The following is a 27,897-nucleotide window of genomic DNA, read 5'->3' as shown; positions in this document are numbered from 1 at the left end:
TATGGAACAAAAAGTTTGTGTTTTATTAAAATAGGTTTCCAGAAGTTAATTGACTCTCATTTGTCTTTTTCAAGCTTAGAAAGAGCCTGCCAAGAGGCCTCTTGGGCAAGGAGGCAGGCCAGGACTCACAGAGCCTAATGCTGCTTCTTGATCCATAATTCTTCCCGCTGGTGGCCAAGCCCTTTTCCAAAAAATCCAGAAAGGCCGAGCAGAGAACAGTGCAGGGTCAGGACAGTTGCTTGCACAGGAAACTTTCCTGACCCCGGAGGCCTGGGGCTGACTCCACCACCAGGTTGCTGAGAAACTGGGGCTGCCATACTATCACTCAGGAGGACTCAGACCCTCCCACGGGGCTGCTCATGGGACCCCTGCTCCTGGGCGGGCCGAGGCCCAGGGTGGACAGGCCTACCAGACAGCAGACAATCAGCCAGATCATGCCAAAATATGTCCACATCTCCTTTCCTCCTTCCGTTGAGTCTCGTCCTCAAATGAGAAAGAGCCATGCCACTTGGATCTCCGATTTCTGCCCCAACACAAGCTCAAGAACATCCAGGGGCCTCTTCTTGAGGTTCATTTGGCAGCAGGGCACCAAGTAGAATCAAGAAAACTTTTGCAAAGGATCTGTCATCATTTCTTTTCAACAACATTTATAGTGCAGTGTTGTGGGCTAAACACTAAATCCATTAGAAAATAGAACAAATAAAAAGTCATCTTTGATTTGAACTGGATAAGGACAACTGGATTACAAAAAAATTGAAGCAAGATTTTAAAAAATTGACATACTTAAATATTACAGTACAACTACCGCAAACACAAAGGGATAGTCAAGTGCTTTACAAATGAGACAGTGCCTTTAGGCAAAATGCAAATTTGTAATGGGGCTTTCAAGGCCCAGAGAGGAATAATTCTCTCAAGGCAGGGGTGCTTCTAGAGAAGGGGGCTGATGATCCTCAGGGCCTTTTGCTAACTGTTGGACAGTCACAGATAAGCCCCCCTTCACACATATCTGAAGACCAAGGAGCATCTTGGAAATACGAAAGTACACTCATCGGTTTTCATTATTAATACATAGACATATCAACCCACAGGGTTATCATTACCTACATAGCACGAACGGGAGCCATGATTGGTCTTAGCAGGATTTAACAACATAATAAATATTTTTTAAATCACTTCAGGACAATGATTATGCTACCTGGAGATATTCAATATGTACTTCAAGTACTCAACCAGACAGAGTCCAACTTTTACGCAGTGAATTTATACCATCACGCTTTGGCATCGCCTCCTCTCATTCAGGAAAATTCCAACAAGGCTTTATTTTGTCACCAATATCCAGATTCTAACAGTTACCATACTGTACCCTGTCCTAGGACTCAGTCTGTTTTCAAGGCACTTACAAAGTTTATCAATGAGAAAAACATTCTATATAGAAAACAGTAACAACTGTATTTTTCTATTTCATTCACCAAGGCCAAGTGTGGTTCAGATACCAACTAGAAGGAGATTCTTTCTTTCGCTGCTCCCATTAAACAAATCCATCAAGACTGTATCTGAGATTAGCATGGATTCAGGATCTGGGCAATATTGGGTCCCATAATGTCCTGGCTACAGAAGGTAGATCTGAAAAATTTTAAGGGGAATAAAAAGGATATTAATATGACTCTAGGAAGTAAAAGAGACATGGTTGATCTAGTTTAATGAGTATTATTTTATGAACACTTTTGCAAATATAATGTTGATTTCTTACATAAGTTTTCTTTGTAAGACTTCAAGATGTACAAATTTTTATACTAGTTGCAAATTTCAAATTAAGTTTTAAATACTATTAAAAATTTAGACTCTGTTTGAAAATACAAGAGAAAAAGTACTACTTACTCATATCCGTATTTTCCAGATATATCTGTCACCACTTCTGCTCCCAACTTATTCTGAGAACGTCCAAACAAATGTTCCTTCCAAATGAACTCCATATTTGTAACATTTCCAACATTAACGTCTGCATCAATTAATTTTGTATAAGTCATGCCTGGCTTAAGTGTTCCACTGTAAATAGAGAAAAAAAAAAGATTCATAAGCTCACACTGGGTATTCTTGATGCTGAAGTGAAGCCACATCTGTGTGTACCATGAAAAAGGGAGTTATATCTGCTGGCAGTTGCTTACAAGAGATTTAACCTTTTCGTCCACATCAATCAGCATCTTGGAATAGCAGGGTTCTGAAGCTTGAAAGGAAGGGTGAGGTAAATGGGAAGCCTGACTAGTTGATGTTGTGGAATATCTACAGAGGCATTATCTTGATTGGATCTCCACAATGAAAGGTCTTGGACGTGGCTTTATAGTATCAGAAACCAGATTTTACTGACAACCGGAAATGATCAAACTGTCAACGAGGAGCTAAATTCACAGAAAACTGATCTATCTGTTCACAATGGAGAAATGCTTTCTCTTTATTAACTGAAATGTCCTCCAACTCTCTCCCTGATAACTTCTTTATCTGGATGAAAAGAACTGTGTAACCAAAGTAGTTATCAAAAGATGTTTTGGTGAGCATGGCAATAAAACAGAGAAATGAGGCATAAAGCATCTCTTTTCCAAGGCAAAATTATACCAGATGTGATTTCCCAATTCCTGCTGGTTCCTTCTTCCATTGTTCATTGATTGTCTAGCTCCTCTCACTGGAAGAAAAGCTCCACCAGAACAGGACCTGTGGCTGTATTCCTAGCAATCAGAACAATTCTTGCCACACAGTGGGCATTTAAATGTTTGTTGAGTGAATGAATGAATGTTGCTATTTCTGGGGACTTATTCCATTCCATATAGAATTAATTGCTTTAATTACCAGAAGGCAATTTTCTTTCAGCTTCTTAGCGGTAATCTCCCTATTGCTCCCTGAACTGCCTTCACTCGGTGAACCTATTGTGCAGACCTTCATAACAGTGTCATTAGAAGCCCACATGACTAAAATATAATCCACAGGGAGGGGCCAGACTCTTGACGCCTGACTGAAAAATAGGAATAGAGAGCATGCAGATGCATTTATCTGACTTCATTTGGAGACGAGACATCTCCTGTGAATCGGAAATGCTGACTTATTCCTAAAACAGGATCAGATGGCTATGCACCAGGATGACAAACAGCTTCCTTACATATACGCAAAAGAAATGCAGGGATGTCAAAATATTCTTATACATTTTTAAAAATATTTTATTTATTTATTTGAGAGAGCACATGTGCCAGTGTAAGCACATGGGAGGAGCAGAGGGAAAAAAATCTCCAGCAGACTTCCCACTGAGTGTGGAGCCCCAAGTGGGGCTCCATCTCACGACACTGAAATCGTGACCTGAGCTGAAACCAAGAGTTGGATGCCCAACTGACTGAGCCTGACTCAGGCACCCCAAAATATTCTTACACATTTTTAGGAGGGTGGGAACTGCCTATTTGTTCCCACCTGTCCCAGGTCAGAGGCCTTTCTGCAAGGCTTAAATTGCCTAGCCTTAGGCAATATCCTGTGGGCCTCAGAGCCACAGGTATGGGATCCATCGATTGTTTTGAACTGCTCTCTGAGAACTAGCTTAATGGAGACATGAAGAACATGTGGAAATGAGATATTCTAGGACAGGGAAGGGTATTGGAACAGAGCAACAGCATGAGTGAAGCCGGGAAGAAAGGGAAGGATGAGATCTAGTCAATGCTGGGTCCTGCAATCAGGGTAATCTAGTTGAGCCGAAGCTGAAAAAGCCAGATGGTGGGAGACCAGGCTGGAAAGGCAGCTGGAGCATATGCACGAACCAGGGTCCAGAGGATCACAGACTGAACTGTTAGATCAGGCAGGTGCACTGAGGGAAGGTGAGGTGCACAATTGGCCAGAATGATTAATCAAATGCATCCTTCAGCTGTCAAAATAATCACAGAAATCTCTTGTTTTTCATGCCTTTGCCTACTCTTTGAAGATGATGGAAAGCAAAGAGGCAAAAATCGAATCCATTCATTGGTTTGCAAAAAGGCAGCCTCTAATTGGTGTGCATAACGTTAATTCAGAAATGGATTCAGAATTAAACAATGTAAGTGGAATCTGATACAAAAATGCTAAGGGCGACCAAAGAAAAGAGAAAAGGGGACTTTAGCCAAAGGTACACAGTGAATGTCTCTGCTGAATTATTCCCACCTTTGACTATTCCAACATGTGTCCTATGTGCATGCTATTCAGACAGCTTATTAGAAATCTGGCTGTTTATATAAATGTTTTATTCCATAAGTAATTGGAACCTAAAACAAAATCTGTATAATGTTAATGGACTGGATTAACAATATCTGTTTATTGCCTGCTTGCTTTATTATCTGGATCTATAATTTTATGCCATCATTTTCTAACCTTTCTGTTTGTAGGTGGAGCCATAAAGAAAATAGAGCCTATGATTTCTATTTTATATCTGGAAAACCAGAAGCGAAAAGTCAAATATGTCATGACAGCCTGTGGCATTCTGCTTTGGGAAAAGATGGAGTTGCTGAATGAGCCAGGCTGCCCGAGTACCCAGCACTGTGCCACCTGCCACTCTCTAGTCTGGCACTGGCCTACCTGGCCATCACGAACTCTTCCATCTTGCCAGCTGTTCCACCTACACGGAGAAATATGCTCCCCTGAGTGACGTTGTTCCCATCAAGTTTGACAGATAATTTGTGCCTCCAACCTGGAAATGCAAGAAAAAAAATAAGAGAGAGAGAGAGAGAGAGAATGAGAGAAAATGAGGAGGTGAAAACATGAGAAAAGCATGACCTCCTGGGCACTTTGATGGGAACAAAACTTTCAGCCTTGAACAAGGTAGTTTGGGTTCACGAAAAAGTACAACTTTATATAGCTTGCATGAATTTGGTTTCAAACTACATTTAAAAATACATATAAATGTATGTTTTCATTTTACAAAAGTAAATAGTGTCATGATAGTCTTTAAAGAAAATTCTTTAATTTTTCGAAGCATTTTTATGACTTTTTAAAGTGGAAGTATGTGTTTTCTTTCTTCTAATACATTTGTATTCTGCAGCACACATACTTTGCACACCCAGGTTTTTATTGGCTCTGGTTTGGCAGCTAATCCAGAATAAATCTAGAAAACCTATCAGGCAAAAGGGCCTGTGCTTTTATAATGAGAGGCAAAGAGAGTTGCCCCTTCCTCTCTCGCTCGCTCTCTCTATGTGCTCAGAATACCCAGTTAGCACAGGCCTGGGATAGCACAAATCCTAACAGAAGAAATCTCTTGCAAGTGGCCAAGTGTCACTTTGAAAAATCTGGGACGAAACAGATCTTTTACTGTGAATTCTGAAATTGTTGTATGTTTAATAACACATTGAACAAAACCGCAATTCTTCCTAAAATTGTTTGAAAAATGTCTGAAAGGGGAAAAAATCTACCAGAGAGCATTTTCAATTCCTGAGTTAATCGTTGCCAGAGTTCTCCTTCCCTCCTCAGCCTACCTCACTGCCCCCCCTCCACTGAAACCCCTCTCCCCAGACTCCCCGTGATGGAATTGGTGCTTCATCCCATGAGCTCTCGGGCTCTATCTCATCTGACTTCTTAGCATATTTGGTGCAGTGTATGCGTCCTTCCCTTCCTCATGTGTCTTTTTTTCATGACTCATTTTACTGCTCTCCACACCTGTTTCCCTTGTCCGTCTGAAGCAGATGGAGACTTTCCTCAGTCTCCTTTGCAGGCTCTCTCTCTCTGCTCCCTTCTCCTTTGATTCACATTTTTTGGGTAATTACATCATCCACCTGCGCAGCCCTGATTGCTGTCTACACACAGGTATACGTCTCACATCTTTATCTGTAGATCACATCAGTAGCCCATATCTCTGACTGCCTTGTGGTAATGCCCATCCCCCATCCCAAGGCATCTCAAAACCTGCTAAGTTAGAAACCAAGCCCATCAACTTCCTCCAAGCCAGCCTTTCTTCCTGTGTTATCAAGTTCAGCGAATGGAACATCAGTCACCTAGCCAGAATCATTCTTGACTTCTCGACTCTCTGCATCCCTCAAATCCATTCACCAGGTTCCATTTTGCTTCTATCAGCCAACCATGTCTGCACTTTCTCCTTGTCTCCTACCTTTCTGTCTAGCTTTATTGAGATGTAAACATTGTGTAGGTGTACATCGTGATATACCTATAACAATATATTGTGAAATGATTAGTACTATAAGGTTAGTTAACATACCCATCACGTTACATGGTGGTGAGGCAACACTTGTCATAACAGGTCATTCTGCCTCCATCTTGTCTCCTTCTAATTCGTGCAGCAACTAGAATGACTTTTTAAGAAACCAGCCTGATAATCTTAAGACCTTTCAGGCTTTCCATGGGCTTACAGATAAAGTCCGAGCTCCCCACATGACACATGATTTCATTATTTGACTTAATTTACTTCTCCTGCCTCATCTCATATTACTCTCTTCCTGGTCTCCACAGTCCTGATAAGGTGTTCTTCTCTCAGATTCAGCTCTCTCTTGCCTCTAGGCACTGATGTGTGCAGTTCCTTCTGTCTGGAATGCTCTCATTTCCTTCTCCTACGGACTCATCTTTCAGGAATCTACTTAGAAATCACCTTCCCTCAGAAAGCTCCATTGACTTGTGGCAGTCCCTCCTTTGCATGTCTCCTAGCAGAACATTTATGACCTGGGATTGAAACTCCCCACTAGTCTAAACTCACTGTCTTGCTCCTCACTGCATCCTCAGAGTCTGGCCCAATGCCCCATCATTTAGTAGACACTCAGTAAAAACTGTTGAATTTTTAAAGATAAGTACCTTAAAGCATTACAATAAAATAGAGCTACAATACTTACGGGCAAACGGGGAAAGAGTCCCTGTGTTTAAAAAATAATATGATCTATTAGGTTGCATATTTTTGAGGTGAAATCTATCAGCAAAATGACCCATTGTTGGGCAACCTTCTTTGGGACAATGGAAGCAATTTCCCTGATAAAGAAAATAGGAGGTAGTTAGAAACGTAATTAGAAATGTTGATCTTCGATAAACTCTTTACATTATTAAACTACAATAAAGCTTTGAAATTTAAATAAAGCATATGCATTTAAAAATGACTAAGTTGCCCGACTGTTAAAAAAATAAAAATAAAAACAACCGAGAGGGGAAAAATAGCCTCTTAGAAAAATGAGTAAATGCTATGAATAGATAATCCACAGAAGAGGAAAGTCAAATAGTCGATAACTATGTAAAAAGATGCTCAATATTACTAGTTGACAGGAATGTGCTAATTAAAACAACATACAATTTTATACTCAGCAGATTTGCAAAAATAAAAACAATCTGCAACATCAAGTAGTGGTGAAGACATGTGTAGGATTCTCATTTGCTCCTGATGGGAATGTAAATAGACAGACATTGCAGACAGCAATTTGGTAATGTCTAATAAAGACAGAAGTGTGGGGCCCCTGGGTGGCTCAGTCGGGTATGTGTCTGACTCCTGATTTCAGCTCAGGTCATGAACTAGGGGTCATGGGATCAAGCTCTGTGTCAAGCTCTACTTGTCCTTCTCCCCTCTGCTCCTTTCCCTGCTTGCACTCTCTCTCTTTCTAAGTGAATAAAATCTTTAAAAAAAAAAAAAAAAAGACAGAAATGCACATAAGCTTTGACAATTTCACTTGTATTACATGACATAAACAAACTTCTGCACAAGCACACTAGCAGACATACAGAAGTGTTTACTGCAGAACTGTTTTTAATAACAAAAACTGCAAACAACCAAAATGCTTATTGGTAGAGAAATGAATAAATACATTGTGACTGATGCCTATAAAATAAATACATTAGATTTACATATATCAATGTAGATCTCAAATTTATAAAATTGAACAACAACAAAAAAGCAAATTCAGAAAGATACAGTATAATACTATTTATCTGATACGTTTAGGATTCATTTCAAACCCTGCCTCGGGGGAGGGTGTGAAGGGAATGAAAGGTAGTTCAGTTTGAACTGTATATTTTAAAATCTAAAGCGACACTAACAAAATGTTAACTTTAAAAAATATGGGTAGCTGTGTTTGAATATTTGTTATTTTAGGTTTTGAACAGATTCATAAACCATGAACATTTAGGCTAGGATTATAGTAAAATATCCCATGTAAAACTCTATTTTTAACAAAGAAAAAATTTGTAATAATAATAAAAGGGCTCATATTTATTAAATGCTTACCACATGCCAGGCATTTTTAAGCACTTTACGTGCATTTAACTAATTAATCCTCACAAGCTCGTTATTATTGCAGTGCTTTTAGCCTCCCTATCTAACAGATGAGGAAACCAAATGTGGAACAGTTAAACAATTTGTCCAATGATGGGTGTCTAGTAAATGAGGGGACACGGATGTGAATTGGACAGTCTGGTTCTAGAATTCCTACTTCATTTTATTTTATTTTATTTTATTTTATTTTATTTTATTTTATTTTATTCTGTTCTATTTATTTCATTTCACTTCCTTTTTATGTCTGTTTGGGTAGAAGCACAATAGAACACGTCAAGGAAATTGATGCAATGTTCTCTAGATTGTAGCCAGACTTAGCATCCACGTGGCACAGGAGCCTAAGCTTCTCCCATTTCGCAAATTGTGCCCCATTATCTCTGAATATACTGTGATTCTGAGGGCCTCTCCTACCTGCCTTCAGTGTAAGTGCCAAGATCCTCTTTAGCCACACAGAGCAGCATCTGGGGCTGGAAGGAGGAAGAGGCGTAGAAGGCGGTTATTGGGGAAGTGCTAGTGTTTGGCTGCCAAGCTTCCTGAGCATGGCAGGTCACCAGGCCATGCTGTGAGTAAGAACAACTGGCTCCAGAGATGGAGAAGTTGGCCTGAGGGCATCGAGTCACCTTGCTGTGTAAGAGGGGGGAAATGCTTATTCTTGTCCCGACCCTGCACTTCTTCACAAAGTGCTATTACTTACAATACACTTGAGCTGGAGACCCCACATTTTTCTACCCTCATAAAACAGGGAATTAGGTCTGTAAAGCATAAGAAGGAAAATCTTTCCACTTCCCACTACAAAATAGATTTTCTTTCTCCTTTTCATAGTGATAACCAAATGAAAAATACATTTAGCTCAGATCTGGCACCGCGTGCTTTATGACTCAAGCAAAATCAGATTTGGTATTTTATCCTTTATTGATCTGTGTGGAACTCCTGTGAGCTATCCATGCCTTAGTTCTGCTCTGTATAAATAATTAAATTTTAATAAAATAATTTTTATGTTCCAAGTAAATAGTAATATGTTTGGTTGTAGCTATTGATTGGTTCAGGCTTCTTGGGGCATCTTTGAAGATGACATTTAAAATATATACACAGAAAAATGTTTGCTCTGGACTTATGCCTGTTACACAGTAGCATCTAATTACTGCATAACAAATGGCCTCAAAAGCAAAATTGGATATAATCTTCAAAAGAGCTGAAACAACCAGAATACAAATAGTTGGTTTAGTTATTTAAACCCTTCAGCAATCCAGCTACAGTTCAGTACTCTGCACAGAGGAAGAATCTATTATTTCCCAAAATGGCAGATGCATTTTTTTTTTTTTTTTGCCACATACTCAAAGCACTAGTTTTTAGTTGGCTGATCATGGTCCAAAAAATTACTTATTAATTAAATTCCACTGCAAAATACTTTACTTACCACTTTAAACGATTTGTAGGATCTACAAGGATAAGCAATAAATGCATCAGGATTAAGAATGCTCTCAGTATAAAAGCGATGACTTCGGGCATGGTTGCACTCAAAGAAAGAAACCACCTCTGTGAAAACAATTTCCAATAATTGATTGATACCAATAAACCTATTAACCAATAACTAATAGTATGAACCATTTCTCAGATAAGTGACTTTAAAAAACCTAGGAGGTCTAGATAGCCAGGTCTTGTGTGTAGACTTGGACACCACACAACGTTTATCACTATCACATATCATTTTCTTTGCACCAAATAATTCTTTGTGTGAATCTCAAGGGACATTCAAACAGGGTAAATAAACAAATGCAAAGCAAATGACTCTGTTCTGATACTAATATCTTCAACACTTCCTGGATCTTTGACTTAGGGCTTTAAAGCACTTAGAGCTTTTTCAGTATCTTGTGCATACAGCATTTCTACCTTAGACCAATTAGTTCTCTGTCTCCCTGTTTCTGCAGGAAGACTGAACTCCCTCCTATTTGATCACAAAACAGCAACATTAACCAATGCACACTTTCAACTGAGCTTCAAGGTGTGACAAGTGAGAGGTATTATAAACAATGCTAAAGATAAGATAGTTTTGTCATTGTCAGGCATGCTATTTTTGCCACTAATAGTTTGGCTTATTGCAATAATAAATAAGATAGATCTAAATACATTTTTGCATTCTGAAGTTATCATAGTATTCTAGTCATTTATGCTATTTATCTCGTATAGCAACATCTTTGATGTCTGCCATAGAATATTCTTTCAATGCCCTACACAGCTCATTTGATTTTTGAGAAACTAGATTTTGTTTTAGTATGTGTGGTAGATCATTATACTATCAGAGTGACCTCTAATGAATCACTGTTTTTAAGTTCTTATCCCTTGGCAATAACAGATTATCTTTCCTCCCTTCAAGAGCCGGGAGCCTTTTTTTTTTTTCCCCACTCCCCTACCCAAGTCTGGATTATAAACTAGGCCTGTGACTTGCTTTGGCCAACAGAACATGGAGGAATTGACTTTGGGCAAGTTTAGGTCCTCAGAGTCTTAAAAGACTTTCTAGCATCCACTCTTGCTTTCTTAGAATCCAGCTTGTCTGGTTAAGAAATCCTGTTTAACTGGCTGGGAAGAAAGGCCCTGAAGGATAACAGGCCACTTCACAAGGAGAACCAAGACCATAGACGTGGAACACCATGCTGAACCCTCTCACCCAGCTTAGTCTGGCGCAGCTCCCAACTGGATGCCATCACATGACTCACATTTCACAACAAAGTCTCTGCAGAACTCTGATTGCATCTTGAACCTCAGAACAATGGGCAATACCATTGTTCTTGTAAGCCATGATGGTTTGTCATCCATTAGATAACTTAGACAGGGTAACTTCAGAAAGCAGAGATCAATAATTGGCATCATCTTTTTTTTTTTTTTTTTAAATGAGGACATCTCTTACATCAGGTCTCTTTATATTCAGATTTATATTCACAATTAATTGTAATGTAGACAAGATGGTTCATTAGCATATAGGGAAATATAAATTTTAAAGTAAATGATTTCTTAGTAATAAATATAATGTAAAATAGAATATCTTAATGTCTTCAAACTCATCTAAATCATAAAATGAATGATACATACACTTTAAATAGAGTTGTAGGAAGTTTTATGTCTTAAATGATAGTTTACGATCAATGTATTTTACTTGAATTAATTCTTTAAGAATTTCAAACATTCTGTGTATGTACATAGTTATATAAAGAAATTTATGATCTATATTTTATCCTAATAGAAAGGATTTTAAGTCATAACATAGAAAGTAAGAAGAGAAATAAGTTTTATAATAGGTCTTATTGGAATGAATTTTGTTCATCTCTTCTAGGTGGAATTGGCTTTCTCATTTTGAGTATCTGTAATTTACCAGTTATTGTTTCTTTTCTTCAATAGGCATCGCAGATACTTCTAATCACATTTACTTTACAGAACAGATATTAAAACTTTGCAATTTGTCTCTAGAGGAGAGGAAATTCCAGCTACTCTCAATGTCATTATCTGTGTATCTTCTCACTACAGCAGCCAATTGGAAGATCCAATAATTACACCGTCAAGATATTCTGACCATGTGGAATCAGATGGTGAGATATTTAGGGTCATCCATTTATTACCATATCATCATACATTATATTATTATGTATTTATGTATTATGTATTATACGTTTCACTATTTACATCATGATGATATGTAGATCCAGAGAATAATGAAATTCCCAAATAATAACTTTTGGTGTCTTATTACCAGGGCTCTATAGATAGTATTGTCATTGGAAACTATTATAAAGGGTTAAATACTGTTTGTTTAATTTGTGATTAATGTGTGATCCATAGTGATTCTGTTAAAAAGTAAGTCAAACCGTATCTCTCTTCTGCTCCAAATCCTCCCATGTCTCCCATCTCACTTGAGTAAAAGCTGAAATCTTTACTGTGGTCCATAAAGCCCTGTATTATCTCCCTCTGCCTCTTCTCTAACTGCATGCCTACTACTCTCTCCTTTAAATTCACTCCAGCCACAGTAGGCTCCTCACTGCCATGAACTTCCCAGGTAGGCTCCTGTCCCAGGCCCTTTACACTGGCTGCCCCCAACCACTGGCCTGGAATGCCTTTTTCCCAGGTAGCCACCTGGCTAATTCCTTAAGGTCATCTTCTCAGTAGGAACTCCCTGGCCACCCTATCAAAAATCTCCTTTCATCACTCAACCCCCATTATCACCAACACTTCATATTTCACTCTATGCTTTGTCTTCTTACTGTATTATTGTTTTTCCAGCAAATTAGAATATTAGCTCCATTATGGAGGGTTTTTTGTTGTTGTTGTTTTTTGTTTTTTGTTTTTTTGTTTTTCTAGTAGACAATGATTTTATTGCTTGAGTACATAGCCAAATTTATGCGACCAGGGCAGAGGCTGTGGATGACTCATATTTCCAATTGGGGGGAGGACTCGTTTGGTCTTATAATATCGAGCCAATTGGTGAATACGGCTCTCAGTCAGAATCAGTCGGAATTTGGCATCCTTATTCTTTCTGTTCCTCTCAAGATGCTTTCAAACAGCAACAGCTTTCTTAATCAAATGGTACAGATCCTCAGGGAGATCAGGTGCAAGTCCCTTGGACTTAAGAGTTCTCAAGATTTTATTGCCTGTCACAAAACGTACTTGTGCAACACCATGGGAGTCTCTCAGGATCACACCAATCTGCGAGGGAGTCAGACCCTTCTTGGCCAGTATGGAGGTTTGTTTTTGTTTTGTTTTGTTTTGTTTTGTTTTGTTTGTCTTTTGTATTCATTCCTACATCTACTGTTCCCAGAATAATGCCTGGCACATAGTAGGCACTCAATACATCTTGCAGAATGAATGAACATATCCTCCTTGTTTATATTGAGTGACTACAATATGCTAGATATCCGGATAGGCTCTGGGGATACGAAGATAACTAAGACACAGACCCTGATCTTGCAGAGCTCACAACTGGTGGGAGCTTTCTACATGTGACTGTGTTTTGCACTACCATATATTTTTATATTATATTATGTGCAAAAGAGTATGGATCCTGTCCAAGGCAGGAGCTAAGTGAATGTTATAGTAGCCAGCTTTATATTTTAGGAAGCATTTACCTTCCTTGTAAGCACTGAAATCAAAGCTAAATAAAGGTGTAATTAAGTCTTCACATCCTGGCATGTGCTTCCCTCCGTTAGGGTAAAAGTCAAGGTGACCACAAGCATTAATAGTTCCAGCACCTGAAATAGACAAAAACAGGATAAATGCTTCTAAAATTCTTTTCCATGCTTCAGTGTAGTTTCCGTTTGTATTAAAAACTTACCAAACTCAAAGAGCAATCGAACTGCATTTGTATGAATAACATCAACAAAGTTGGCATCTGAGGGGTCCAGCCTAACTTCATTTGGAGTATTATGGAAATATGGCCCGGCTGGGTCCAATCCTGGGAAAAAGCATAAACGCCCATTAAACCAAGACATGTTCTATACAAGAACACATTCATAGTGTGGTTATTTTGGAAGATAGATGGTGAGGGCAAGGTATTCTTTCCTTTATGATTTATATAGGTCCAACACCACCCAAGACAAATTACAGACACATAAATTGAGTACATACATGCAGGTCTATACATTACAATATCAGATTCCTATATACAAGTAAGGCTGTGTCCAGACAGTGTCAAAACAAGTAACAAGGTCAGAAAAAAAAATCAAATTCTAGGGTCTGTACACAAATTACCATATACATAATTAAGGTTATGGATTGCAGATGATCTCAAAAGTAATATCTGTATACAAAAATATAGATAAAAGTAAAAGATAAGAGTTCTTCAATATGTAAACATCAATCGACAAAGCAATACACTTAAACTTAGTTTTCAGCTATGGCTCACTTATTTCCACTTCATTCCATTACAAATGAAAAGCCTGATACCCAGTGAAGTGAAGTGACTTGATAAGGTCACCATATATTGGAGGCAAAATGGACTAAAAGCCCAAATGTCTAGACCTTCAGCCGACTGTCTCATTTTCAGACATCTAATAAAGATAAAGGTAAGACACCTAGAGGTCTCCAGGATGTTATGACCATTCACATGTCCATTCATTTTTCACATTTGACAATTATTTTTCAAGCGCTATTATTAGGTTCAGCATTTGGGTACAAGGAATAAGGCCTAGTCTTGTGCTTAAGGAGGTTTCTATTTGATGGGGAAAGCACCTTGATCCAGTGCACTCGGTGCAGAGACAGAGGTAAGCATAGGTATTATGCAAGCATAGGGAAGCAACAAGGAAAACAGTCTTAGAAAATTGGGGCATGCTTCTGCTGGAGATGGGAAATGCAAGTGGAGACCTGAGGAACCAGAAGAGTCAGCCAGGGTAAAGAGGGGTCAGCAGCATGCCAGGGGTGAGAAAGAGACTCTTCGAGGCCTGCAGGTGAGACAGTTAAGCACTTCTGGGAAACTGTAACTGGTGTTCAAGGGCTGATGTACAGAGTTTTAGAATTGGATGGAAGAGAAAGATAGCATCATAAGCAGGAGCCACATGTAATCTGAACCATGCAAAACGGTTTGGGTTGCTCTTGCGAAGCAAGAATGCGAAGCTCTTACAAGTTTGCAAAAGGGGAGATTTACATTTTAGCAAAATCCCTCTGCTTTAAAGTGGAGACTGGATCCCAGAGTGGAGAGGACTCAGAGCAGGGTGGCAGCTGACCCCTGTGGAAATGTGGTAGGAGTGAGAAGTGAATGTTTGTGCACCAGGCTTACAAGACACAACAGTCAGAGAATCAATCTTCAACTCCAGGAAGTTTGTTTCGTTGTTTAGTGTGTAGTCACTGATTGACTGCAAACTTCTGATGAGGTCAAGAGCCCTGCAGAGATGCATCCAAATATAGGAGACACACCTCAGACTCTATTGATCAGAGGACAGGCAAACAGCAGGGAAGTGGGGTCCTGCATTTGTGCTTCTAGGATGTCTCAGGAGGAAAAGCAACAGAACGTTCAACTTATGCATGTCCTAAAACCTATCATTTAATTTCGCTTTTAACTGATTTTTTGATAAAGCTACTATCTCTTTCTTGAAATTTTAGTTCTTTGTTATTCAAGGAACATGACTGTTCAAAAACCAACCAATTACAAGGAATATAGATTGCAACATCCAAATAATAGCAATCTTCAGACTTTCAGAGAGCCTCTAAAAATGTATTGTTTTCTATTTACTCAATGGGATAATTCACTCGGAAGGAAAAATTGGGAGTTGATAGTATATGATTTTTGAAGTCAAAATTGAGAAAAACAAAATCTTCACAAATTTATGGTAACCCTGCACAATTTTTAATACATGAACAGCAATGTTCCTCCCTTTCATTTATGGCTGAAATGCTTACAGGCCGTTCAGGCCCCAGGAACTCCCATCTTCACAAATGCCCATTTCTCCTCTTCCCTGTGCTTGAAAACTTAGAGCAAAGGGGGATTTTTGCTACCTAGCAACTTCAGAATAAAAACACAATTTTATGGTACCAGAGAAGAAAGGTGGCAGTCGGCTGGCATTGGGGTTGGGATTTGGGAGCTGGGAGAAAGAGGATGCTTTCAGCAGGAAAAGTCTGCTATACCAAGAGGCTGCAGAGGCAAAGCATTCTGCATGTAATTTGGAGTTCTGAACTCTTTTTAGAAAAAAATACTTCAAGTTCAAATTTGAATTTAAAACATAGGTATAGGGCAGCCCCCATGGCACAGCGATTTAACGCCGCCTGCAGCCTGGGGTGTGATCCTGGAGACCCGGGATCGAGTCCCACGTCGGGCTCCCTGCATGGAGCCTGCTTCTCCCTCTGCCTGTGTCTCTGCCTCTCTCTCTCTCTCTCTCTCTGTATCTCTGTGAATAAATAAATAAATATTTAAAAATAATAATAAAATTCTTAAAAAAAATAAAGCATAGGTATATGTGTGTAGATATGTCCACAGAACTACAGTTTGTTGTTTTAAACAATAGGAAATGTGCACCTACTATGTGCCAGGCTTGGGGAGGGGTGGTGGTAAGGGAGATTTTCTTAGTAGTTCATAGTCTATCAAAATAAACAGATGAATGAATATATATATATATACACACACACATATATATATATAACCATGCAATACAAGAGTTGCATTTTTGGATACAATAGAAGCATATTTCAAAGGATATGGGAAGTACAGAGAATTAACTCTGCCTGAGGAAGGCAGCTTTGGAATAAATCTTGAAAGATGAACAGTGGCCTTTTAGGGCAAGGGGCAGTAACATTGCCAAGACACAGAAATATGAAAAACCATGATGAAACATGAACCATTTATGTGAGAATTTAGAAGCTTTGGGCAATGGAAAGTTCCAGCAGTGAGTGACGTGGCCTGTGTTTGGAAACATGATGACTTGGTGTGGCACTTGTGGGGGTTTGGGCTGGGGGACTAGCCAGGAGTGGCCAAACCCAGGCAAGTGATTAAGAGGGCCTGAGCTGGGACTGTGGCCAGGGACAGACAGGCGCAAAGCAGACAGGAGGCCTGGTACCTGTTGACTGAATGTTGGTTGGGGATGCAGAGGAGAGAGAGGCCAGCCCAACTTGTTGATATTGGAGCTGATATTTTGGTCTCCATCCATCTGACTCAATTGGTTTGGAAGTCGGAATACAGGGAAGGAATATGAATAATTGATCATTCTCGAAAATCTAATTCACAGTGAATGCTAATTCATAGTATATATACTTGACTCTCTGCAATATTTATTTATTTATTTATTTGAGAGAGAGAGAGAGCGAGAGAGAGAGCGCACCAGCAGGGGGAGGGGCAGAGAGAGAGGGAGAAGCAGGCTCCCACCTGAGAAGGGAGCCTGACGTGGGACTTGATTCCAGGACCCTAGGATCGTGACTGGAGCCCAAGGCAGACACTTACCCCGCTCAGCCACCGAGGCGCCCCTGCAATGAATTTTTAGACTTAACAGTATATTCATGGATAACATTAAACACTTTAGCAACTGGAACAGCATGGCACAGTCCTTAAACCAGTTCCACATAGCCAGCATCCGCTGTGAGTGGCGACCCAGATGTGTCAAGGACATCCTTCCGGCACCATCAGCGTGGCTCTGTCGCATTCTTTGTATTAGAAGTATGGAGTTGCAAAGCCTGGCATGCACCACAATTCCTCAGCCATCCTGTACCGGTGGGTGGTCAGCTTCTATTACTTTGCTGCCATGGATAATGCCACAGTGAACATTCTGTAGAATTGTAGATCTACACCCTCCGGCTTTGAAAACACTTCTACGTTTCGTTGGATTTCATTTTCTCCTACCTAACATTTGCCTCCTCTACTTAATTTGGCACTGCAGATAATTGATTTTGAGTGTAGACCAGTGTGTAAGCAAATTCAAGGCGGGCTTACCAGTATTCTTCCAAGGCCTGGTACCCTTGACCCAGCTTCCCCAGCCAGATGTGCTCCCACGCTGTGGCCAATCAAGTGAACTTTAGAAGGAGAATATCCAAATTTTTTCTGATAGGATTTTTAAAGGAAAACAGAACAAATATTTTTAGAAGACCAGGAAAAATGGCTTAAATGTTCTTGACATATGCTTGACATGTTTGTCCCTCTCATATACAGGATGGGGACTAGTCAACGGACAAAGTGACCCCCACATCCCCCCTTGTCTGGCTGAAGGAGAAAGCACCAGGCAGGCTTGGAGGAATGCCTCCTGTCAGGATCTTCTCCCTGTGCTAAGGGGCCTCAGGGTCCTCAGGAATAGAACAGCCCAGCCACTGCCTCCGTGGCTTCCAGCCCATGCCCATTCTTCTGGAGACCCAGCACACTTCAAACACAGGTCAAGTATAGTCGTGCCCAGGCTGGTACCCATCTTACCTGTGTCCATCTCCTCCAGTTGAGGGCAACTCTACACATGTCTGGGTTGACTTCGGTTTTCAAAGAGGAGTTTTCAAGAATATTCACAAAATGACTTAAGAGTTCACACACACACACACAACTTAAAGAGGAAAATAAGAGCAAGCATTTTTAAGTTTCATCTAAGCTTTGAGTTCTCTTGATGAGAACAGTGAAAATCAAGCAGTTGCCTTCACTTGGATGAATTTGTCATTTGATCAAATGTTCCGCCTTTTTCCCCACCAGTAATAACAATATTATGTGCTGCTTTTTAAAGAGTGTTTTCAAAAAAAAAAAAAAAAAAAGTATTTTCACTCATTTACACATCAATGGCTGCCCAGGATGTCTCCTGGTCATTAGGAGACCCTTTCCTCCATTGCTGCCATCCTTTTATTATTTTTCCTTTTCTCTTTTCTTTTCTTTTCTTTTCTTTCTTTACTTTTCTTTTCTTTACTTTTCTTTTCTTTTCTTTCTTTTCTTTTCTTTTAAATTTAAATTTAAATTCAATTTGCCAACATATAGTATAACATCCATGCTCATCACCTCACGAGCCTGCCTTAATGCCAGTCACCCCGTTACCCCATCCCCCACCCACCTCCCCTTCTGCAACCCTTTGTTTCCCAGAGTCAGGACCCCTTTTAATCTCTGCTTTCTTTCTGTCTTTCTTCCTTTATGGCCTGGTATCTGAGATCAGCCCTCTTCCCCCTTCTCCTCCTCTGTCCCCATTGATTCACTGAACATGTACCTCAGCAAGTGCTTTCCCCTTCAGTTCAGCAAATACTTCCTCTCCTACAAGCCACTGCTCTTTATTTCCTGGGCCTAGAAGAGCCCACAGCCCAAGCTCCAGGATCAGTGAAAAAATTCACAAAAACTTAGGACAAGTTTTTCTCTGAAGAGGAAATGAATCTGATTTCATCCTTTGAATGCAAGGACCCATTCTAGGTACCTCCTGCTGCCCTGGTCTCCCCTGACAGCAGGAAGAGCAGACAAGCAGTGTGGGGGCACAGGTGAGTACTTGGCTCCCTGATTCCTCTCCAGCTGCTTCCTCCTTGTGCTCAGGATTCCAGTATCACCTCCCCTGGCTGCCCATCTAGGTGAGCTGCTGCTCCAGTCTCCCTCTATCCCATTGCCTTGGACTTCTTTATGGAACCGTCTCCACACATTATGAAAGAAGAAACACTTTCTCACTCACGGCGGATCTTCAGCATCTAGAACAGTGCCTAGCCCACAGCCAGCGCAGAGAAAAGTATTTGTTGAATGAATGAGTGAGCCTTCCTCCTTAAGAGTCTGAAAGCGTCATAAATCTTTAGATTTTACTTCACTGCATTCTATGGTGGGAAATTACTTTCTATAATGGGAGGGCATTTGGAGATTTATAAATGTCTCTGGGTATATCCCTCATAAATAGCAAAGTCTATTTTATTCTTTTAGAAAATGTATAGGTTATTGTGCCTGGACTGGACTGTAGACCTAACTAATTCACTGCCACAGAGCCCAATTTCTGTGGGAAAATGTATTTCACATTCTAAACAAATAGCATTCGTCTAATGGGAACAGTTTATAAACATTAAGGATAGGTTTACAATGCAATGAAAACTAACCAGCAGGAGAGAGGGTCCTACACGCTGACCCTAGAAGCGACCTTGGGGGTGGGGTTAAGGGTGGGGAAGCATTTGGTGAAGAGCCGGTGAAGAGACATTGCCACCAAGTGGTGCTTTGCAGAACCACAGGCACTTCTTTCCCAAGAAGTAATTTCCCTTATCTGCTCACCATACACGAATGATTAATATCTCACATGTTCAGAACGCGTGTAAGCTAACAAAAAAGCAAAAAAAAGACACCCAAATTCTTGGTATTATGATGCAAAACTAATTAAACATGATTTTTGGAAAAGCAACTTTTCTTACCGTGAGAACATCAATAAAATATGCCACCTCAGCACCAACAACTCGGAGATTGTTTACAGCATGGATGTACTCCAGCGAACCGTTAATCCAGTCTATGTTAATGCAGTTCACATCTTCTACTTGTAGTAACGCCTGGTATAAAGATTTATTATAAGTATTTAAGAAATAATAATTAAAGAAAGCCAAAGTGACTGAGCAACAGCTTCCATTATAAGAAATAACACTACCAAATATTGAGAACCTACTGCATGCTAGGTCCTGTCCTAACCCTTTTACCTATATTGATTTATTTAATCCTCTTTTACAAATAAGGAATCCAAAGCACAGATAGGTTAATTAAACTTGCCCACGACCATGATAAGTAGAACCATGGTATAAATTCAGGCATCTGACTCTACTATATGGCCTTACAAATAATTAATTGCTTACTATGTTAGCAGTCTATTAATCTTGAGTGTAAGAGAGAAAAATTAATTTCTTGGAGTGAACCTGGAAGATTTTTTTCCCTTAAGTGAGAAATTTATCATATCATTCAATCTTTCATCAAAAGTGAGAATTTATCAAAGAATAATTACAAAGAAATATGCTCCCATTATAATCTATGCAATTTATAATAAGTGAGCAGAAATGGGGCCTTGGGACAGGGACAATGTAACTGAATGGACAAATTCCCATGAATATGCATTAATATATGCAAAGTACATTCCTGTTAAATATACAGGTTTTACACTAGAATGAAGAAGAGTTTATTCACATCATACATGGCACATGTCTTGCTGCCACTTTCCATCTGATTTCCATCCAGGTATGTTGATGCGGGTCACCTTGTCTGTTCCAAAGTGCGAGGTTTGGATAGTTAGATAATTAACTGCACTGATCTCCTATTTCAAGTGAAAAGAGATTAAGGTAAAATAATAATTCAAAATTATTTGACGTTTAGTAGAATTATTCTAACTCTGCTCAAAAGTCTTCCACTAAATTTGATTTAACAGCCTTCTTTAATATATTTTTTACCAAAGAAATAGTTACTGCTACACATTGCAAAGTACCAAGAAATTATTAATGCATTATAAAATACAATATACACATTTAATCACAAGGCAAGGAAAGAAAAGTATTTGATTTTAAGGCAAGGTTTATAAGACGATGCTGGGTCAGTTTCAATCAGGACTTCCATCAGCCTTACATTTGTATAGTAAATCTCTGTTGTCAATAATGTGCTATTTGAGGCTTAGAAGCACGCTACAAAAGTGGCAAAACAGATTGTTCACCCCACTTTACAAGTGAGGAATAAAGGTGAGGATCTCATCACATGAGTACAATAGTATATTAAAGATAATTTTATGTAATTGCCTTAAATCTCCTTTTGTGTTTCTTGTATTTTGTTGGATTGTTTTTATAACCAACCAAACTCACTTTAAGTGACACTATGAATTTAAAGTGATTTTGTTATTAAGAGAAAAATGAAAAGGCACAATGCAGGTAATGCTCAAAATTCTATTTTGAGAAAAAAAATGAACACTCTAATCAGCAAATTGCAGGTTTGACAATGGTGAATCCTATAACAAAGAGCCTTCAAACAAAGAGCCTATTACTAGCTACCTGTGTTTAATAGTAACATGCAAATTAATCATACAACTTGCTGGCTAGTTAAAGTATCTTCGAGATAGTAAGCAGTGATGAGAATCTTAAGTTGGTTTATGCAGTAACTATTATATAGTTATGCTTGTATCTGCCCATGCGCCAGGACTTGTTCTAAGCACTTTATAGTGTAGTTCATTTTAACACAACACTGAGGTAGGTACTAACTACAGATTAGGAGAGGGCACAAATGAGAAATCAAGTCACTTGTCCAAAAGTGCTCCAGCTAAGGAGCCCTGGAGTGGGGGGCTGAAACCCACATGGTCTTTCTCTGAAGCCATATGTTCCACCACTGAGCTCTCAAGTTGGGATCTGATCATACTGTTTTATACTGATAGGGCCCAGAGCAGATGTGGATTTGCTGATGTATCTGGGTTTCCTGGAAGCACTGCTCTGCTACATAATGGAATCCAAGTGCAAAAACATTTGTCCATCTATATATCTAAAAGAATCCAGATGTTAATTCCAACTCCAGCTGGAGCTCCTTAAACACCAACTATATTTCTATTTCTATGTCAAAAAAAAAAAAAAAAAAGCAAATCAATTTGGGAAAGAGGTCTTGGGAGAAAAAGTTTTTTTTTTAATCTTTCCCCATCGTGAGAATAGCTGGATATGGGGCCTTGTGAAAGCTTCAAAGTGGCAATCTGACACGTATTGTGGGATCAAAGCATCCTCCACTGTCATGAAAGCCTTAAAGAATTTAATAAAGTAGGAAAGATAGAAAAACACTTTTGTTCACTTCATATTCAATCTGGCACACCCCTGTGAAATGGCATACTAACCCAGAAAACAGGAAACTCAAAACAACATCATATAATCAAGTCCAAGAAGACACCTCAGCTTCTGCTGCCACAAGCACAGAACCATACAAGGGCATTGGGACAGAACAGGTTACCCTCAACAAGGGCTAGTTAAGGTCACAATGTTTAACTGGGTGCTCAGGCCTTTACTTTTAATGTTCGTTGAGGAATCATAGAACCTAACTGATCTGAGATCAACCCATTCTACAAAGCATGACTACACTCTAGGTGATCTCATTTGTTAGTAAATCAAAAGCAGCCACCAGTTAGGTATGTCCCAGCCTTGAGAAAAGCTGCAGGCCCAGAGACTACTACTAATTATGCAAAATATGTGTCACCACTAGTGACTGTATGAGCCACTCTGGGGGATGGCAGGTTGGATTTATTCTTGCAGAAATGTAGCTGGGAAGACTTATGACTCTCAGAAGAGTCAAGTTTATTGCACCATGTTTAGCTTTAACAATTCCTCCCTCCGAGAAAAGAGTATGTTAACATTGCATGGTTAACTTCTGCTTTGTCATGCACGAAGTCAGATTTGCACAGTGTAGCATGTGAGTCAAGCCTGGGGCAATTCAGGTTTTTAGTACTGTACCTTGACTTATCCTATATCCTCACTGTTGGTACAAAACACGCTGACTCCAAGACTCAGGCTTCCATCCATTGCATAATTCAGGTACAGATCTGGTTTGTTGTGTTTTTTTTTTTTTTTTTTTTCCAAATGGAAGGGAGTGGAAAATATGTGAGGAATACTGCCTTTATGGTCACCTTATTAGGAGAGTGCTTGGTGTCTGATATTTTTTCATTGCCTTTAGCATGGTCCAGATTCTCCTAAAGACTGACCTTCACCACTTGTTTTAGTGCCTGTGCTCTGCGAGTGTTCAAGTGCCTGGCCACTATGCAGAAGGATAAAGGACCAATGAGTCCTAAGTGGATTGAGGGACAAGACCAGGGGATATAGTTAGTCCTGAATGCACACACACATCCTAACCAGCTTACTGAAGGTGCTCCGAAACATTTGTATTCAACATAGATTCTCTTTACATTAAAAAAAAATTGTGGTAAAATATACATAATATAGAAATTAACATCTTAATCATTTTTAAGTACACAATTTAGCAACATTAAGCCACTAGTATTGTTGTACAAACATCAGCTCCATCCCTCTTGAATTTTTTATCATTCCAAACTGAAATCCTACACCTTTTTTTTTTTAAAGAGTTTATTCTTTCATTCACGAGAGACACACAGAGAGAGGCAGAGACATAGGCAGAGGGAGAAGAAGGACCCCAGGATCACGACCTCAGCCGAAGGCAGAAGTTCAACTACTGAGCCACCCAGGCATCCAGAAATCCTACATCTTTAAATAGTAACTCTCCATTTTTCCCTCCTCCAGTCCCTGGTAACTATTATGCTACTTTTCTATCTCTACGAATTTGACTATTCTAGGTGTTTCACGTAACGGGAATTATACAATGTTTGTCCTTTTGTGTCTAGCTTATCTAATTTAGCAAAAATGTTTTCAAGGTTTTTCCATATTGTAGCATCTACCACAATTTCATTTCTTTTTAACACTGAGCAATATTCCTCTCTCTGATTTTTAATAGTTATAGAAATCACACTTTTGAGTACACTTTCTTTGTAAACTTCTCTGTACCCAAAAGTAGGACTTTTCTTCTTTGTTTTAGATAGAGCTGTCATCTACAGAGCAAATGGCATATTCAGTGAAGAGCCCGGTACCCATACGTGTGTGTGTGTGTGTGTGTGTGTGTGTGTGTGTCTATTAAGTGGACAGCTACAAATCAGAGTCTGTTTGTGTGGTGCGAAGGCAGAGCAGAGGCTATCTTGGCTAAATCTGATGGAAAGTAAGCCTCAAGGTTATACAGATGCAGGAAAAGACTGGAAATGATCTTGCTCTGGAGAATGCTCTTGCCCCACCTGGGTCTAGTATCATGCTTTTTTTTTTTTTTTTTTCCTCTGCCTCTGAGATCATATCACTCTTTGGGCTTCAACTCTCACCTCTAGTTAAGACACTTTGGAATCTCTTTTTCCAGCTCTAGACTGCCCACTGAGCTATAAGACAAAACTTTTTGATAGCCTGCCCGAAACTCACTGGTCCAAAATATAACTCATTCTCCAGCATCCTCAATCAAATTTTCTTGACAAGGGGGTCATTATTCTTCCTATGACTCATGTATAAGATCTCAGGACAGCTTATGATGTTTATCATGTCAGTTTTCTATTGTCATACTCATGCTCATTCTCTGGCTCAGGCTAGTTCTCTGAGTCTGATCCAAACTGCACTATAGTTTTCTAGCAATCTCAAAGAGAACTTTCTGTGGTGGTGGAAATATCCTATATTTGCACTGTCCAAAATGGTAGCCACTAGCCACTTGGAGCTACTGAGCACTTGATGGGTGGTTGGTGCAGCCAAAAACTGAATTTTTAATTTTATTCAATTTTAATACCTACGTAGCTCATGGTTACCATATTGGGTGGCAGGGTACTAAACAGTCTGGCAATCACCTGCAGGCTCTCCCGGATCTGGTCAAGAAGGTGCACTGTAACCAGGGTAAATATGCTACAGCCTCTTTAAAAATTCCCAGTGGGGGACTCACGGCTCACAGGATGAACTCCAAAGACCCCAGGAAGGGGTTATATAATTTGTCTCTAAACTACTTTTCTAACTAACTCCATATTTGAGGACTTCCTTTCCATCCCCAGTCTAACTCAACATGTTGTATTCATCAGATGTACTCTGCAGGCTCTCTCCTGTATGAATTTGTCCACGCTGGTTCATTTGTCATTTCCCTGTATGTCTCTGCTTATGCAAGCCCTGCCCATCCTGCAGGACACACCTCAAACAGGTGTCTTCCTCAAAGCCTTTCCTGGCTCCCATCCTACCCCCAAGGGGAAGGTAAGTCCTTCCTCACCAGGCTCCCAGATTCTTTTGGTTGTATCTTATGTAACAGGTCATCATCTGTGCTGCAACAGAGGTTAATTAGTTATATATCCTATTTCCCCTAATATAATAAATTTGGGATACTATCTTGTTTATTCAATTTAATACATAATAGTTACTTTGTTCACAGTCTTACACGTGAAAGGCTCTCAATGAATACATTAATTGAATGAAGTATCAAATTTACCTCATATGAAACAATAGATTCAGAGTAGTCTTTATATTTAAATACTAGGACAAATAATATGACAAGAAAATCTGGCTCACAACACTAAATAAAAATATTTGCCTTAAAGTCAGTAGTTTATGAAAGGGTAAGTTAGGGAACCTAGGTCTTCTGTATCTAGAGCTACATCTTCTATTTTAGAAAAACCTGTGTATGAAGGCAGCAAGTGAGCTTACCTGATAAGCTTTGGGATTATGTCTAGTGTAGAGCAGAAAGCGAGTATTTATCTCCTCTGGAGACCAGGGCAAACCTGCCAACTGTCTTGACCAAGTCCCAGTCCATGGTAAACCATCTTTAAAGCACCCCACCCTTTCATAGCAAACTTCTTTTCCTGCAGCAAAAAGATGGAGTGTCAGTATTGTAGGAACCAGGCCCAGAGAGAGGCTGTGTTTCCCACCATGAGGGTTCACTGAAATAAGCGTTTAAGTTAAGCAAATCTGGCTCAGGAAGACTCTCTTTAAAATATGTTCTCCTCTCCCCTTCCCATATTATTTCCGACCATGACTTTGTAGATCACAGTGTGGCAGAGGAGAGCATTGTGGCTTTGGAATCAGACATTCCTGGCTTTGGGCAATTCTTTTACCTTTTAAGAGTTTCCATTTCTTCCTCTGCAAAGTGAAGTTAATCCCACTTACCTTACAGCCTTAATAGGAAGACTAAATGAACTATTACATAGGACAGCCCTTGTGAATGGGCCTGGATGTAAGAGGGGATACTGTGAATTCCCTAAATTCCTGCCTTTTCTTATGAGACTGAAAGTTTTTGATGAAAGGGATCTTGGAGTCCCCAGAGCCTAGCACTATGCCTGAGTAAGAGTCCAGCATAGGTCTCCCAAGAGTATAGTTGACAGCAAAGGTCTATTCAGTTGTAACCAAGTCTCTTTCTTCTGGCGCTCACCTCACTCATCTCTACAAAGAGAAGCTTTCGGGAAACTGAGTCTTAATGTTTCTGTCATCCACTGACTGATTTACCTTTTCAACATGGCCTTTCTTTTTCACTTAATAGTCAAAAACAACTTCATTTCTCTGCTGTTTAAGGGAGGAATAATATTATTCAATAATAATTATTATTATTTATTCAATTTATTATTATGTATTAAATTGATTTTCATTTATTCATTTTGTGACTATTAGTACCGGAGGAGCTCTTTGAAGTCTTGAATTTGAGAGTTTTCTTTCATCACTTACCAAAAAATGTTGAATAAGTCTTTCACTTTTGAGTCCATCGGATTTTACTTTAAAATTTTAGGAGAGTTTGCGTTTTCTCCATTCCCTAATCTCATTGTTTTAATGAGATTCCGTAATAAATATAAAGAGAGAGAATAGGGAATAACAATTTTTTTAATCAAAGAAGTGTTTGTACATTAAAAAGAAATTGTAGATGATCAAATATCCCTTGCTCACCCCCAAACTCAGCTCTCTCTCCAGAGGCGGCAGTTCTTCTGGTGGTTACCCCCATATGTATATATAACGTGCTTACACTGCCAAGGTTTGATTTATTAACTTTAGTCACACATGATCTATTAACTTGCTTCAATAATAAATGAGGATTTAACCCACCTATCATTAGGATCAGCCAAGATCAGGGCAAGAAACAAATCACAATGGTTATTTTAACTGTGAGAGTTTAATAGAATGAATTGTTATCAATCAGGTATTGAAGGCAAAAAGGAGGACCATGTAGTAGCTCCGATGTGACAACTGCAGGGAGCAGCTTCTATCAGGGGGCTGGTGAAAGGCACAGAAGAGGTTCAGTTATTCAAATGAGGAAACTTGGAGGAAGGGCTGTTAACCTGGGGGAGGGGTGCTGTCTCCAGAGCTGGGGTTTGGTCCCTGAAGAGGGGGACTATATGGCTAGTGCTGGCATCTGTGAGTGGGCACCGTGCACCTGGTTCTGAGACTTTTAGAACAGCTGCAAACTGGAGCCACCTGCTGCTATTGGATGATTGTTCATGCAGGGGTGAAAAGTCATTGCTGGAAAAACACTGACAGGAACCAGGAGCCAATAGGAAGGAACACCTCCCTTCTCCCACATGGAGCCTCAGTGTCCCTCTAGCATCCCTACCAACAGCACTTCTCTGAGAGTGGCTGAACAGGGTGAACTATGGTTGTGCATCCCAGGCTGGCCAGGCAAGGGCTGGCCTGAAGCTCAGGACAAGAGCTCCTACAGGTCCTGCTGTCCATTGTCTCAATTCTTCCTCCTATGACACTATTTTTAGCTCATTAAT

The 27,897-nt window shown here is 39.6% G+C and overlaps 1 protein-coding gene across 1 annotated transcript; it reads right to left on the bottom strand.

The window, feature by feature from the left end:
* Positions 1-27,853, bottom strand: PNLIPRP3 (pancreatic lipase related protein 3). The gene is given in 12 exon segments (XM_038577978.1): positions 1-1,623; positions 1,879-2,046; positions 4,579-4,690; positions 6,834-6,966; positions 9,672-9,790; positions 13,366-13,488; positions 13,572-13,691; positions 17,618-17,756; positions 20,045-20,176; positions 20,806-20,925; positions 25,847-26,079; positions 27,739-27,853. Coding segments are annotated over 12 exon segments (1,578 nt in total). The 3' UTR covers positions 1-1,559.
* Positions 27,854-27,897: the final 44 nt, after the last annotated feature.

This window comes from Canis lupus, chromosome 28 (genome assembly GCF_011100685.1).
Source record: "Canis lupus familiaris isolate Mischka breed German Shepherd chromosome 28, alternate assembly UU_Cfam_GSD_1.0, whole genome shotgun sequence".
Taxonomy (NCBI): Eukaryota; Metazoa; Chordata; class Mammalia; order Carnivora; family Canidae; genus Canis; species Canis lupus.
Note: the sequence above shows the minus strand (reverse complement) of the source record. Positions and strands in the feature narration are given on the sequence as shown.